Source organism: Phymastichus coffea, unplaced genomic scaffold, assembly GCF_024137745.1.
Source record: "Phymastichus coffea isolate CEN01 unplaced genomic scaffold, Cenicafe_Pcof_1.1 PCOF00084, whole genome shotgun sequence".
In the NCBI taxonomy this organism is placed as follows: Eukaryota; Metazoa; Arthropoda; class Insecta; order Hymenoptera; family Eulophidae; genus Phymastichus; species Phymastichus coffea.
The window spans coordinates 69,218-85,160 of NW_026706895.1; the positions used below are offsets into that span (position 1 = coordinate 69,218).

The following is a 15,943-nucleotide window of genomic DNA, read 5'->3' on the forward strand; positions in this document are numbered from 1 at the left end:
TCATCGTTGTTAAAAGATATTTACAGCAATTAAAATTTTCTTTTGCTAACGGAGTTCAATATTAAAAAGAAAGCCCTCCGCCAACTAGGGCACTGAAAAGCCTTTACGGCCCACTATAAATATGAATGAACGTGGTACTGCAAGCGGGAGGAGAATGTGGTAGAATTTACCTTTCTATAAAGCGAGGCGGCGTATTGTGAGTCGGCGAAAAAAAGGTTGCGCGCCCGGATTCATTGTGCGAGTAGCAGCATTGTGCAAGCAAGAGAAGAGAGCCGCGAAGATTCTTCTGGGCGGCTAATGGGCCGTGACGGACGATGCCGCTTGTGTTACACTCTCCCTCTTTTTGTTGTACCTTCTTCCTTGAGCGCGTGTGATGTGTGTACGCCAATGTCTTATTATCAGTTTTTCACCTTTTTTCTTTCATTGTTGCCACCAAAACGTTTGATGGGCGCAACTTCGTGTCGCAAATATTGATGCTGCCCGTACAGGCCTCCTTTCTGTCGGGATTCTCTGATGTTGCTGGATGGAATTATGAAGTGTTGCGGGAAGTTTACACAAATACGACTGCTATTAGCGTCAAACGTTGGATGGCTTAGGTAAAAGCTGAACGTGAGGTAACAAACACGTGTCGACATTTTAGTTGTGCTAACAGAAAAAACGTCATAATTCATGATGTACTTTAATTACATAAGCAGTTAGGAAGATTTAAAAATACATCTGAAAGGGTTCAGTTAGTCGTGACAGGCTTGAAAGTAAGACTAATAAACCTTTCCAACTAAATAGAAGTTGAAAGTCTCTCTCTCCCTCGTTATTCGAAAATAGATTAATGCGCAAAAAACGCCGACCGATAATGTAAACAACTGTCGCTTAATCTCCGTCCTCGCACGTCCGCACAAAAAAAGGAACGAGTTAAAATGTACATAAATAACAACAAAAGTCGCAAAACAAACAAAAAATATACAGCATCCATCTGGTTTTTTGGTGTAATGCGGTATAATTGGACGGTGTTCGCGTGCGCCTCGTTATTCATTTTAAACAAGATGTCGTCGAGTAAACCATTAATTTTGTCGCTGGGCTTTGACGAACGATTTCGAGGAAACACGTGTTGCAGAAAATTCGTAGGGTATGGTACCGAGAGAAAGATTTATTGCGATCCACTGGGCGGTCTTTTGGTGACGGGAACGGAAACAGAATTTCAACGGCAGAGTTTTTTTATTTTTGCTTCTCAATGTGCAGCTTTTTTATTCGTCTCTTTGTACAAGGTACTTAATCTTAAAGTTTACTATCTATTTACAGAATGATGTAAACGGTTCGTGATTTCAGAAATCTTCACAATTTCCAACAAGAGTGCAAAAGCTAAAATTATCGTTTTCATATAATTTTATCATTATAATAGTAAAAAAATGGTCATTGATTATTTTATATTACACGCTAATATCTTTATGGTAATTAGTGATGTAGTTGCTTATTCAAAAATAAACAGAATGTCTACGCACTCTGGCAAATTATGAAGATTGAAATCACATTCTGTGTTCAAAGTATTTACAAAAACACAAAAGAAGAACAATTGGCACACATGAATTTTACATAAGGCAATAGCCTGAACAAAGAAAACCTTAATGCTGATACTTTTTATAAGTGAGATCCAACACTTTTAAAAAGTGTTATATCGATTTCTCAAGATTCAACAAAATTAAAATATAAAATGACATAAAACTCTCAAATCTTAAATATACAAAGTACTTAAATTACTTAAAAAACCAAGTCATAGTACAGATATTTACAATCTTAAAGAAATAAACACACGTAGTCATAGCGAGATGTTAAAACAATCGTATAAATTGAACTTTAGTTTTCCGCACAAATAAAAATTCTTTTGGGATTCTTAGATTTAATAACATTGTTATACTAGTAATCTCTGAATCTAGTATTTATTCCTTTATATTAATACTTTTTTATTTGTTCTTATTAATATTTTAAGCTCGATTTTTACTTTCATAATAAAAAACAATCTAAAAATGTCTTGCAAAAGCACTTGGCAACAATGTTATTCTTATTTTAAAAGTCTTGAAATTGCATTTTTCTAAGCTGATTATTTTGATTATGTTTAATCTAAATTACCTCTCAACAACATTTTAATTACTCGCATTAAGATTCAGTGTGCTTATAAATATGCAAACAGGGAGCAGATAGAGAAAATAAAATACACTTAATCATACATTTTATATACAATTTTAGAAATAACATATACTTCTTTCTAATCAGTTCGCAATCAATGCAATGTACATTAGAAAAAAATGCTTTTTTTTAAAGGGTAAACGTTTCTTTTACTTGAAAAAAAAAAATCATTTCTTTCTATTGCAAAAATCTGAGACAGTCTCATGTGGCAAAAAAAAGAACGCCTTTGCAATCCCTGTTTACACAATATTCACAGTCAAATAGATCAGAGCTAGAAATTCACGCTTTTTAAACGTATTTGGTGAGCTGAGTGTGAAACTCCTGTAGGCAGACGATCAATTGGCTAAAGGTGGGCCGTTCATCGGGTGACATCGCCCAACAGTAAGCCATGACTGCGAATAGTTCGTCCGGACAGTTGACAGGTTGAGCTAGCCTATAACCGTCTCTCAAGTAATTCGCCATTTCAAATGGATCAACTTCGACGTACGGTTGTTGCGCTAACGTAGTTAACTCCCAAAGTAGAACTCCGAAAGACCACTGAAATAGAAATGAATTTTTTAAACACTTTCTTCATGAATTCAATATTCAATATTTAATATCTGTACAAATTAATGTGGTATCGTTAAAGCCTTGATAAATGTAGCCTGGATATGCACGCTTCTTTAATCCAAAAATAGACAGTGTAATGTTAATAATAAATAAATCATTTATATTACGTTCAATAAAACGAGTTCTGAGCAAATTCGATTGAATATATGAATGCTCCAGTAGCATTATCATCTACCATTACAATTTACAAAACACAGAGTTTCGATAAAGTAAATATTCATAACACTCGCTCTGCTGTAGACAATCTTATCTCGTTAGGTAGCTTATCATCCAGATGACGTAATTTCATTCGATAGAAGAAGAAAAGCTTACCACATCTGAGGCAGTGCTAAATGACTTGTTGAGAAGACTTTCAATCGCTAGCCACTTAATCGGTCGATTCTCGTTATCGCCAAGGCAGTAATAATCTTGCGGAAATAGATCACGCGCCAATGCATTATCAGTGATTTGCACTCGTAGTTCGTCGTCGACTCTGCAATTTAGAAAATTCAAGTTTATGAAGATAAACCTCAAACCACTATTCTTAGACAATATCGTAGACTCAAACAGAAAATAAAATAAAAAGCGCAAAAAACTCCCCCCCCCCCCGAGTATATATGTTAGTTCAATCTCCAGCACGCCCTCATTCTTCAATTTAACGCCACAAGCCTTTACGCATTCCACCCCACTTATATTTCACTTGATGACGAGTTCTTCTAAAAATATACTTACACGCAGTTTCGCGCAGCAATATCTCGATGAACGAGACGTTTGCGGTGGAGATATTGCACACCCTTTGCAACTTGCAAAGCCATTTCTACAACTTCCTGCGTGGTGAGGGCGCGAGTTGGTCCTTCGCTGGTGAGCTTGCAACGTAATAGGAACCTCTTCATATTCTTGTAGCCAGTATGTGGATAGAGTAAGAATGGTGCGCCACGTTCTTCTATCGACACGCCGCAGACGGGTAAAAGTGCTGGGTGGCTCAATCCGTGAAGCGAGAATCCTTCGCGAAGAAGCAAAGCCATCTGCAAAAATGAAAATTACGAAGCGTTGAAGAAACGGTTTTCCTTCGTAAATAAATGTAAATAGAAATGAGAATTTACCTGTGCCTGGGACGCGTGTTCAGCGGCAGTTTTGACAAGCACATCTCTTGGCTTGGAAGCACCTTCCTCGTGATAACTTCCTCGATAGACACGCCCGTATGTTCCTTCGATCTCAACACTCAACAATCTCACTCGACATCTGCAAACGTCAAAGTAAACATTCAAATTTTCTGCTGTTAGAGAACCATAACTCTTCGAACTTGGCTAGGCTACACACTTCAAAGACTTTTTAATTGACAAAGTCAAACTGCACACGCATAATCTGGCTCTGCGCTTTTGCAAAATTCATGGCTGGAAGTTTCTTTCTCGATTAGCTTTGACTTTGTCTAGCGCTTGAATATTCAAGCCTTAGAGAGAGAGAGAGAGAGAGAGAGAGAGAGAGAGAGAGAGAGAGAGAGAGAGAGAGAGAGAGAGAGAGAGAGAGAGAGAGAGAGAGAGAGAGATGCTTCTCTGTGCCGCTCGCGAGCCTACCGAGTTCTTTTCCACATCGTCAAAGAGTTCACCGCGAAATGCGGCGAGAAAGACGGTGGAAAAACTGGAAAAAAAAATTTTCCTTTGAACACACCGTAACTATGTGCGGTTTCTCAGAGTCGAGCTTTTGAGATGAAAAAGAGAAGAGGGAGGGAATGAGAGAAGCCTACAAATCGTTGGCAGGAAAATTTGTTTTCTCTCTCTATCCATTGTGTCGTTTGACTGTGTCAACTCGTCAAACGCAATTTCGTGGATACGTACAGGAAAAAAAAGTTTACGAAAGTTTATTTGATGACTTGACTTCTTCGTAAAATATGTATGACGGAAGTTTTTATTATGTTCGTTAAAGAAAGAATATTTTTCTTTTTTTACAAACATCTCTTATGTTGGCGAGTAGCCAGATGTGTTGGCCAGCATTATTACCACCAATTAAACTTCAAATTACACGGTCTAACTTACATATATTCTGGCAACGAGGAATTTTAAGTCTGAGCATAAAACTTTTTTTACATTATTCATCAAACTCGATTTGAATTTTACTAATTAAGACGGCATTTCTCTTAGCTCGAGTGGAGAAAAAAAATCGTTCTATTGTTCACGAAAATCCAATCGGCTTAGCACAAGCAATTACATAGGTCAAACACTTTTGAAGCTTCTCGAAAGTAGGTACTTGTAGTTCGACGTTAGCCGCCTAAGAGGATTTCTCGTGTCTTTGTTTTGCGCACTCTATGCAGATTTTTTTTTATTAAATTTCAACGAACAATTTACCTCTGCACGGGGCACTCTTGAATCCTTTCATAAAGATCCCGATTGGATCTATCGTCCAGTCGTCTATAGGTCGACACGGAAGCTGCGGATGGTGGCGGTGGCGTTTCCGGCGACAGGAAAGTCTGGGCAGGTCCAATGCCGGTTCCTCGTTCGACGCTGCATGCCGAGCCTAGTCCTCGCGATTCTCTACGCGGCAAAAGTTTTAACGAATGAGTTGACGGAATGTCAAAGTTGTGGCAGAAGTTACGATCCACGCGGAAGGTCGATGTAAAGGATAAGCTAATTTTTTAATGATATGTAAGATTCAAAAGTGTTTTACGAAAGCAAAGAAACTCACTGCAAAGGTTCTCGGTGCCTCCTCGCCTTCTTATCCCTGACGTAATAGGCTAGCAAGAGTACGCAAATAGCAGCAATAAAAGCGCAAGCACAGCCGACGGCCGCATAGAAAATCTGTCCGCCGGAGCTGCTGCCGGATGCAGCAACTGATACTTCCTCGGGGCCAGGATAATGACTCTGATCTTTCAGACAGATTTTCTTGCGCTTGAATTCCAAGCTTGTGACGTTACGCCGCGTCAAAGACACGTTTATATGAAGTGTCAAATCCACTTCTGCGTCGTATGGACCGCAATGCATTGCCATGGCCCAAGTTTGGATTCCACCTACTGGGATGTCACCTGTGTCGGAGATGTTGAACGACGTAGAAAGTACTACTGGGTCGCTTATGTCGGCGAAGACTGTGTAGGGAAGCTGAAAAAAAGGAGACATTATTTACCGTTGGCCTCGCTTTGTTGGGTCGCTTTCTTTTGACGAAGCCACAGAAAAGTGTATCGCGTATCTGTGATCCCACTTGTCGAAAGCCCTTCGCTTCATTTGGAGAAAGAATAAAAGCTATCGGGAATTCAATTCTGGTTTGGAAAACGAGAGAAAAAGGCTCGGTCGAGAAGGAATCCGTGCTGCACTAATCGTAAATCTGCAGGCTTGCGATAATCGGCCTTTCCCGGAAGACGATTTTCGCGCTTTTAGCTTCGGAGTGAGAGAAAGGCGGAAGGCGAAGAAGAAAAAACGAAAGAAAAAAAGAAAAGGGGGAATAAAAGTTTTGCGCGTCGAGAGGGCGGGGAGACGAACGAACCCAATGAGCTGTCGAACGAGATGCTGCTGCTGCTGCTGCTGCTGCTGCTGCTGCTCTGCCAGTAGTCCATGCCAAAAGCGAACAAGACGTGATTTATCGGCAAGACGCGATTCTTTTTTTCGCTTTCTCGCTTTCGGTTCCTTCGGACAAGATGTTTTGACGAGCTGTGCTCTCGGTTTTGAATGCTCAACGAGTGGCGAGCTCCTAATGCTATTGATTACTTTATTACAACGAAAATTTAAGCATGCAAATTAATTCACTCGAGAGACGAATAAGCAGAATTAATGGTAATTATTCGAGTTCGCAGGAAAAACGACAATCAATGGATTCGTCTATCTGGCGAAATGAAATTCAATTGACATCGATACCGAGTAAAGGCAAAGAGTGCAGAAGTCTCGATGTTTACTCGTATGAGGATCGACAGCGGGCGCACACTAATTTGCTTTGACGATGGGCACACAGCGTTTGACGAAGGAGGCTTAATTAGAAAATTAAAGCTTTCGCGAGATTTTTTTCGGTTTACATTGAAGAGCGAAGAGCTCGTTAAGTTTCCTCTGAAGTTTTTTAAGTGACGCTTTGTGAATATTTATGAAACGCTTTGATTCACTGCAGACCTCTACGTTTTATCAAGTTTTATGCGTCGTGAATTTTCGTTGTACCGTAACACTAAAACTGATATGAGAATCGCAACATTCACTTGCCGTTTGGTTGTCACGCTTTTTTATTCCAATCACGTTAACTTGGCTAGACGATCTATATCGGAAAATGATTTAATTAACGGATTGACGTAATTAAATTTTCTGACATCAACGAAATAGGGATTTATCGTGATCGCAAATCTAATTATTTTTACCGTGTTTCAAATCAATTTACTGTCCAAATGAAACAGAATATCAAGCATAAAACGCGAATATTTCTCCATAAGCTACACAAACCAGATAAAAAATTTCTATAAAGACAGATAATAACCCGCGAATAATTTTCAAAATGTCTCGGCATCATTCTAATGGCATGAACGCGCGACTTTCGAAGCCCATGTATATTCACAACTCAATCCCCTCGCTCGAATTTATAAATCGACAAGCAGAATCTCTGTTTCCCGTAAACGCACTCAATTACCGGTCAAAGGAGTGCGTGCAAAAAGTGTGCCTCCGAAAAGGGGGAAAAAAAGCGAAAACTGGACCGTCACATAAATCGTCAGAGAGTCGACAGAAGAAAGAAAGAACCGCAATATAATTTGTCGTTGGTTCTGGTTGATCGACGTAGACAGACAGTTTGTTGGCGAAGCTTCCGATTCTTTTTCTCTTTGTGTCCCTTCGCGAAAGAAGTCGCTTGACCGCTCTCCTCTTTTTGTTCTTTTCGCTCGACGAGTCAATTCCTTCGATACGAATTCTACCTCCGTTTTTTTTTATTATCGGACGACGAGTGTGGAGAGCAAAGGCGATAAGGGTATTTTAGAGTATTTATGCTTGCGCGCGAGGTATTAGCATTTTAAGTATGTGCCGAGGTGGCGATCGCATCGCAGCGACGCTTAACGTCGATAACACTGTAATTTGTTTTAGCTTGAGATCGCCTCGTGCGCGAATTTTAATGTTTTATGTCTCTTATGTCTCGTCGTTGACTAATCAATGTTAGCGTCGGCGTCCTCGCGACAGCTGCTGCCTTTGGAAAAAGTATTTTTAATAAACAGTTCGCTCGCTGAATAAAAGATAGATGTAAAATTACTTGGCTTGCCAAGCGTCGACGTTTTAGTATGCACGGCGAAAAAGAGAGCAAAGCTATTTCACCTTGCGAGCAAATAATTTAACGATGACAAATTTGAATTTCAAAAGCGAGCTTCTTAATCAATATGCGCGAGTTTTCTTTCGAGGCAAACAACGAGGAGCATTTTACGAGCGTGAAAGCTACCTGATAGTTTTAGTTCGATATTTGCATAACTTCTTTTTGTTGAGAGGTAATTGCTTGACTTACCGGTCTGCCAGCGAGATTCTCCCACGTGAAGTGTAGTTTGTGCACTTGAGCTGGCACTGGCACGATGAACTTCATCGCGTACTCGTTCACCACGCCAGCGCGCACGTAGAATAATTCAGCTTTCAAACCTGAAAAACGAAACGTAAAAACGGTCATCCAAGTGGGGGCATATTCGAGCGACTTGTCTAATCTCTCGCCACACGGTGGCCTGGGGAGAAAAAAAAATAATGTTAAAAGCTCGATAAACCGCGATGCGATGCAATAACCTGCCGAGAGTTTGAGAATCGATTTTGTGCCCAAGTCGCTCTGAAATATCTCTCGGCGACGTGGTAATGGGTTTTTTGCCAAACTTCCTTCATTCCATCGATTTTGATTATGGACAACCCAACCCTCGGCGGTCGCAATGTCGCGCGATCGCGCTTCCAATTTTAAAGCCCGAGGGCGGACGCTGCGTGCGAAATAACGTTCGGCCAATTTTTCAACTTTTCGATTTGTTGCTCGACTGACGTTTGTAGCGCGCAAAATATCAATTTTCTTCACACCACCTCCAAGTAACTCATAGTTACTGGATCTTTGCTGCACACGTGGGCAATATAGCGACGTGCGGAACGGACAGGCCGATCTCTCTTTCACGTTACGAGAATCGACTGCGTAGCTAGCCGCAATTTTCACGCCTTTCATCGCGGATTATTAAAACCGCCGGGCAACTTCCACAAGCTCGCTTCGCCCGTAGATTCCGCACATCCGTACATCGCGTAAAACTAGACCGCAGCGTCGCCCGTCGTCGTCGTCGTCGTCGACGAAGCGGCGGCAGTGCCGAGCAATAAAACATCCTCGTCGCTGCTGCCACGACGCCTACGGCGGAAGACTCGCAAAAGGGGCCGATATCGAGTATGTCGCGCAGTCGTTGACTCACGCGCCAGAGCCGCGCATCGCGTGTGCGCGCGCGGACGAGCATCGTTAATTTAACCGTTCGCGTTTTATTAGAAGACTGTAAATCGCGCGCTCGCGCCGCGCCAGGATATACCGGTTTTTGCGGCTAGGTGTTTTATGTACTAGGTTATTTCATCTCTTTGTCTCCCGTTTACTCTCTCTCTCTCTCTCTCGATACTTTATGCGTTCGCGGAATCGTCCGACGTGGTTTATGTTCAGGAATATCAATATACTCTTTTTTAGCGTATGAAAAAAAGGAGAGATCCTAGAACGCCACGATTAATTTAAATATGCCTGAAAGCTATTTTAAATCGTCGACAGAAACCTTAAAATTATTGTTGAGACGAAGGTCACAAGTCGAGCATGAAACGTGACTATCAATCTTAACTTCAATTTGCACAACTGCACTTGACTTTGTATTTAAACTCCCGCAACAAATATTTATTCGTTCCCCATAAGCACAATTCTCTTTTACAAAGCCAAACATATCATAATCATTACCCAATCCGTTGAGAAAACAGAATCCTTCCATATTATCTCGCTGACCAAATCGCAATATAAATATGAAAAGCCCGATGTATACCTCACTCGTGCGATCGTCCCCTGATAGTACAACACGCACGCGTACAGAGATAAACTAGCTATGATAAATTCGCACGAAAGCCGACCCCCTTCACCATTGATTCTGGATAAACAAATATATAATCGGTAAGGGACGATCGTGAATCTGCTGTGGCATTATTTTCTGCTCACCTTTTGCCTTCTCGGAGAATTCCTTGTCTCGCCCGTTTCGAAGATTCCCTTCTCATTTTTTTTTGGTATATGCGTCGAATAATCAGTTGTGCTTATCTCTTGACAACTGTGAGATTTGTGGCAGTTTAATTTCGCGAGGTTTCTTGACAATGAAAATTGTGTCATTTTTGTCAATTATCGAAACTGATCAAAGTGTTTGGTTTGGATATAATCGGTGGTTCAACACTATTATTAAGTTTTAACGAGATGATTAACGTAATTTCGCTAAGGAGGAATCAAATACGCTAGAGCTACATGCTAATCACGTCAAAACTCGTTAGTTCACTCGAGATCTCTCGACAAGTATCAAACTCAACGTAACCTTCGATATAAACCTACCATTTCGAAAAACTCACGCAACAAACATTAAACAATCACATTACACCTCACCACCTCAAACAAAAAAGTACCGTTACTCGTCTCTCCGTTTCTCTCTCTCTCTCTCTCTCTCTCTCTCTCTCTCTCTCTCTCTCTCTCTCTTTCTCTCTCTCTCCCACACTTTCTCTGAGAGTTGGTCCGGCAGTAGTAGCCGATATAAGTCCTAACGCCGCGCGTGCGTTCGCCAGACAAGCAAAAGTTACAGCAGCATGAGGGTCGGAGGAAAAACAAGAAGAACCGAGCGAGCACGAAGAGGAGAGAGAATCCCTATCGGGAACCTATCTTCCTCTTCTTCGTCCTTCTCCCCCTCTGTCTCTCTCTCTCTCTCTCTCTCTCTCACTATCCGTCGCGTTCGCGAGAGAGAGAGAGAGAGAGAGAGGGAGAGAGAGAGAGTATCCGATAGGGCCGTGCAGTTAACAAGGCACGAGTGAATTTTTAAGTCACCGGAAGACAATGCAACGACTCTCCGCTCTTCGTGTATTTGCTTTCGGCCTTTACCGGTTTTCTGCATCAGATATGCCTACAGAAAACCACACGACCCACGAGAGCGCAGCTTCTTCCAGAGAGAGAGAGAGAGAGAGAGAGAGAGAGAGAGAGAGAGAGAGAGAGAGAGAGAGAGAGAGAGAGAGAGAGAGAGAGAGAGAGAGAGAGAGAGAGAGAGAGAGAGAGAGACTTTGTTCTTCTTCGTCATGAGCAGCAGCAGCAACACACCACCCCCTTTTCTTTCCAATACTGTTTTTTCTTTCTTTTTGGAGTAGGGATATCTGTACGTGTGCATGCCCTCTGTCCTTCTGGCGTGAAGTCGTTAAGAGAGACCAAATCTGTACTTTAGTATCAAAACACGATGTGTTATTTTAGTAAAAGTCCTTTGATTCGAGAGATGTGAAGTTACCGTCAGAAATTGCGAGATAATCGAATGAAGGGGTGTTTTATTTATTGAATGATTGGTTTTCCAAAATTGAATTGCCATTCGAAATGTTGTATTGAACAATTTACACACAACAGAAATTTCTATACAATCGATTCTTGTCTGAAGTTTATGATTCAAAGAAAGCAAACGGAACTAGCTTCAACACATGTACCATCTGAAAATAATTATCCTAAAATTTTTACTCCTCGAGAAAGCAGAAAAAAAGCAAAAAAACCGAGATATGAACTCGACATGAACTCGAATAAAAAATCAAGCAAATAGATTTCTGTGAATTTATACCAACTAACAATATGAAAACTTTCATTTGTTTCCTTTTGCTAATAAAATAAGATAAATTTTTCTAGGGTAGCCTAAAGATAGAACTAATCGCGTCTTCTGAACATGCCCGGTAGAAAATCCTATTCGATTATATCGAAAGAAAAAATGCTATTGGTTTGCTTTTATTTGTACCATTCAAAATATTATAATTTTTTATTTGTACTCTTTAGCTGTAAAGCATATTGCATATTGCGAAGACAATGAAATAAATCAATGAAAATTCACCAACAGAATTGGAACCACAACTTTCAACGATTTAGTTTATTTGTGTCCGTAGTATATAATTTTTTGAGCAACTATCTCAATGTATCAGCTGCGATCCCCATGCCAAGGTAGGATATAGAGTAAAAAACCGTCAAACCGAGGGGGTAGAGGGAAATTGTTGTAAAGAACTAAATCATTGAGGGCATGGTTTGGAGCCCGTTGATGAATTCTCATTGATTTAGTTCATTTTTTTTCGCAATATGCTATATTCCCAGCAGCTCTGATAATACATGTCGTCATACTGGCAAAGTGTCACAATTCCCTGTTTAAAACATTTTTGTGTTTTTTACATTCAACAGAGGTACAAACAAAAAATTATATGGTACAAATAAAAGAAAGCCAATGTCGTTATTTTTCTTCGATATAGTCGAAGATTTTCGTGCCAGAACCAGGATTTTGCACCGGGCATACGTAGAAGACGCCATCAGTTCTGTGATTACTACCGTAGGAAAATTTATGATATTTATTTTTACGGGAACAGCAATTTATTGGCTTGGTTTTTTATTCGAGTATTAAAAATTGTTGTGCCAGGAGTACAGGTTTTCGCAAATCTCGGTTTTGTTTTTTTCTGGGTACAAATTCCAGGATAGCTATTATCAGATGAAACAAATTACGTTGAAGCTAATTCCGTTTAATTTATTTGAAAAATGTATTGTTTTGGTGCTAGGGTCGATCTGCTTCAAAATTTTCATCAAAACTTATTGTAAGAGATATCGAGGTTGGACAAATAACGAAGAAAAGAGATCCTTCCTGTTATAAAGCAAACTTTCACGAACAGCAGCAACAAACACCAGCCAATTAATGGTCACCGAAAAATAAAGAAAGAGGTATTTTCGTTACAGCAGCGGGGTCGCAACCCAAAAGTAAAAGAAAAAAAGTTTCGCACGACACGGAACCACGACGAGCAGAGAAGATCCGCGTATGTGTCCCCTCTTCAGAAGTTAAAGATTCGCCTTAGCGATAGTCCGCAATTAACAGCCCTCTCGATCAGCCGCAAGTAGTGAGTTCGTTAGAGTCGCGCACATGACGGCGCGACGTGGAATAAAACATGAGAAGGCAGCGTTCGTCCGATTTAATTAGGGATGGCGCAGGGTTATTTTGCATTGCACGCGACGATTGGTTTTCGTCGAACGGCGCGACTCACTCGCACGCGCTCGTGCGCAATCGGGATGCGAGCAAGCCGCTCCGGTGGTTCTTTTGCCAAGCGCACACCTTTCGTAATGTCGTTCCTTCGCCTTTGAGCGCTGTCCTTAGCTCATCACTCGACAATTAAAATTGCAAAAATCGCATCTCCCACCCCGTCCTGCTCGTCAACGATGCACAAAGAAGCGTGCCGCAAGACCGTCCTAAGAGATTAAGCCCCCGGAAGAGAACACACGCACCGTACTCATCGCCAGGGAAATAGCCACTCGGTCGTACTCGCGCGACTTTAATCAATCCTACGTGCGCCGCCTTTGATCTTTAGCATCCCCCTTCAGAGACAAAAACTCAAGCTGCGACCCTTGTCGACTTCAAAGAAGAGGGCGGCGAAGCAGCAGCAACAGCAGCGACGCTCTACGCGAGATTTTTTTAACTTTGTATGCGTATGGAAAGAAAACGCGCTTTTTTTATATTTCGCGTGTGCGCGTTAGCTAATGAGAAAATCGTAAGAGCTTTCCTCCCGTCGCCGCAATACTTACATGTGCATATATATATTATACAAACGGCAACTATATATTATACAAACAATGGAAAAGTTTCTTTTCTATTTCTTTTTTTTTTGTTTTTTTTCTGGTCGGAGATAATGTTTCGCGTTTGTCTATTGAAGAAAACGACAATAGCTTTTCTATGGCTCAGAATGGCCGTGCCGGAGTTCGGAGTTCTATTGATAGCCAAGCTTTCACTTGTACATGTGTGCCATTGCTCAATGCTACCATGAAGATTAAATGGCCTACGGGCCTTTATCCCTTTGCAAATAATGATATTTTGTTTTGGGTGGGTAGAGTGCCGCTGCTGTCGGCTCGTAAATCTTAGTGCTAATAGATTTTTATTGACTGACGCTAGCTGTAGCTGTAGACAGCGAACGAATTCCAGGTGCAACGTGATGCGATATCATGAATTTTTACACGACAGTACTTGAATTGTTTCTTTGGCATTTCATCGAGGCTAGCGCGGCGAATGCATTGCCATTTTTCTAATAGTTGCATCGTCCGTCGACGCGCGTATTTATTTTTTCTTTTCTTTTTGTCGGCAAACTTTACGTTTAACAAAATCCCCGCGTAAAATCTATTTCAAACCGCACGTAAATCAATTGCATAGTAAAACCCACCCTGACAAAGAATAAAAAACGTACCGTCGCGCCACCGCCTTCTGCTTACCCATTTACGAGCTGCATCCTACGCGATCCTACTCAGCAATGTAAAAAAAAAAAAAAAAATAAAATAAATATAAAGAAAAGAAAGAGGGAGTGTCGCCTCTGAGGCGTGAAACAGCCGGCTGGCGAAATTTCGCGGACGTGTCCCTTGCTGTCAAAATAAGCCATTGAGCTTGAGTCTGACGAGCCAAAAATCAGGAGACAGAGAGAAGGAGAAAGAAAGAAAGAGAGAGAGAGAGGGAGGGAGAGAGAGAGAGAGAGAGAGAGAGAGAAAGGGAAACGAACGAAGAATGAACGTGCAGATGCAAATCACGCGCGAACCGTCTCAAAAGGAGACGAATTAAGCAGAGTGCGCGAACCGAACTAGCAGAGATTTTTTTGGACGTGGGACTGGCAGATGAATCCGATTATAATTTCTGACTGAACTTTCCACGGATTTTTTCTTCTTTTTTTTAACGTTTTGCGGATTATGATTTATATCGATCTATTCTTCTTTTTTCACGCGGGTTTTAAAAGATTTAATGTATGAAAAAGAGAAAAAGATTTTAAATTGTGTTTTAACAAGTGGATTATTTTTAACTTGAATTTCTTTATGGTGTTCGTAAAGTTAATTTTTTTAACTGGGTAACAAGTATTATCTTTGACACCAGTTGCTTGTCTATTGTATTTTTGCAGAAGTTCATTCTTTTCATTTCGTTAACGTTATAGTAAATAAAAGCTACATTGTAATTATTTTAGTACAATAACTTTTAAACATACTTTGAAATTACTTTAGTACTTATCAGTTCGTCATTTATAATGTTAAGATGGTATTTAATGTACTCCTTTCATTTGATATCATTGCCGGTGTTAACGTTGGTAGTAAGTATAATATAACAAATTTAATTGTCATTTCGGAAATAAAGTCGCATCTTACGAATCTATTAGTGTTGTAAGTACTATTTAAGAAAAAAAAAATTTAACACTGACCAAAATTGTTAAATCACGTGGCAATGTTGAGGCCAAGCGTAAACCCACAGGACAATTGAACCTTGTTCAATCTACCAACTCTGACTATGTCGAAGACAAAAATACCAATGATATCGATGATCATTCCATTGTGAAACCAAATAATTTTCGTTATGATAATCAACGATATTGAACTTTAACGCATACGTTATATATCGATGAAATTAAACTTGAATCTCGAGATTTTCAATGCTACCCTCTCACGTATAAATCTCCCTTTCATTCCTTTTGCAACTCATTCTCTCCTTTGAACAAGAATCATAAAATCTCACACCTTGGCAATATATGCTCACAAAGAAGAAACACCACCCATCATACCTTACGTACTGGCACGATTACGAAAGAAAGAAAACCAGTAGATGGAGGTGGTCCTGTGGCCCCAAGAAATTCAACACTTCAAGGAACCGGAGAGCCTTTACGTGTGTTGCTACTATGCTGTTTTTTACGCACGTACAAAAGACCGCGCACTTTATATTGGATTTACGCCTAGAAACAATAGACCTCTTTATATTCCACGTGGGGAACTGGAATATGTGTGTGCGAGTTGAACCTGTCGAAAAATTTTTTCGCGGCTCGATCACCGTTTTCAAGATGAAGTGTCGAGGTCATATCCACCATATTGTGCTGTTCTTGCGATGGGAGTATTATGTGAGAAGAGCAGTTTTTTTGGGTTCTATTGTGCATCATACAGGTAAGTACTTCTGTTTTGTTTGTTTTTTTTATTCGTGAGGGAATATGACATTGAGAACCGTATTGTG

General features: G+C 40.5%; 1 protein-coding gene across 1 annotated transcript in view; it reads right to left on the minus strand.

The window, feature by feature from the left end:
• Positions 1-1,225: 1,225 nt before the first annotated feature.
• The window catches only part of LOC131668825 (tyrosine-protein kinase Dnt-like), a 30,015-nt gene continuing 15,297 nt past the window's right edge, over positions 1,226-15,943 (minus strand). The window contains exons 2-8 of the mRNA XM_058943276.1: positions 8,209-8,336; positions 5,446-5,855; positions 5,109-5,294; positions 3,870-4,008; positions 3,499-3,791; positions 3,100-3,259; positions 1,226-2,715 (exon numbers count right to left, since the gene is read on the minus strand). Of these exons, the coding sequence (XP_058799259.1) occupies positions 2,467-2,715; positions 3,100-3,259; positions 3,499-3,791; positions 3,870-4,008; positions 5,109-5,294; positions 5,446-5,855; positions 8,209-8,336 (1,565 nt within the window). The 3' untranslated portion in view covers positions 1,226-2,466. The remainder of the gene's footprint in view (positions 2,716-3,099; positions 3,260-3,498; positions 3,792-3,869; positions 4,009-5,108; positions 5,295-5,445; positions 5,856-8,208; positions 8,337-15,943) is intronic.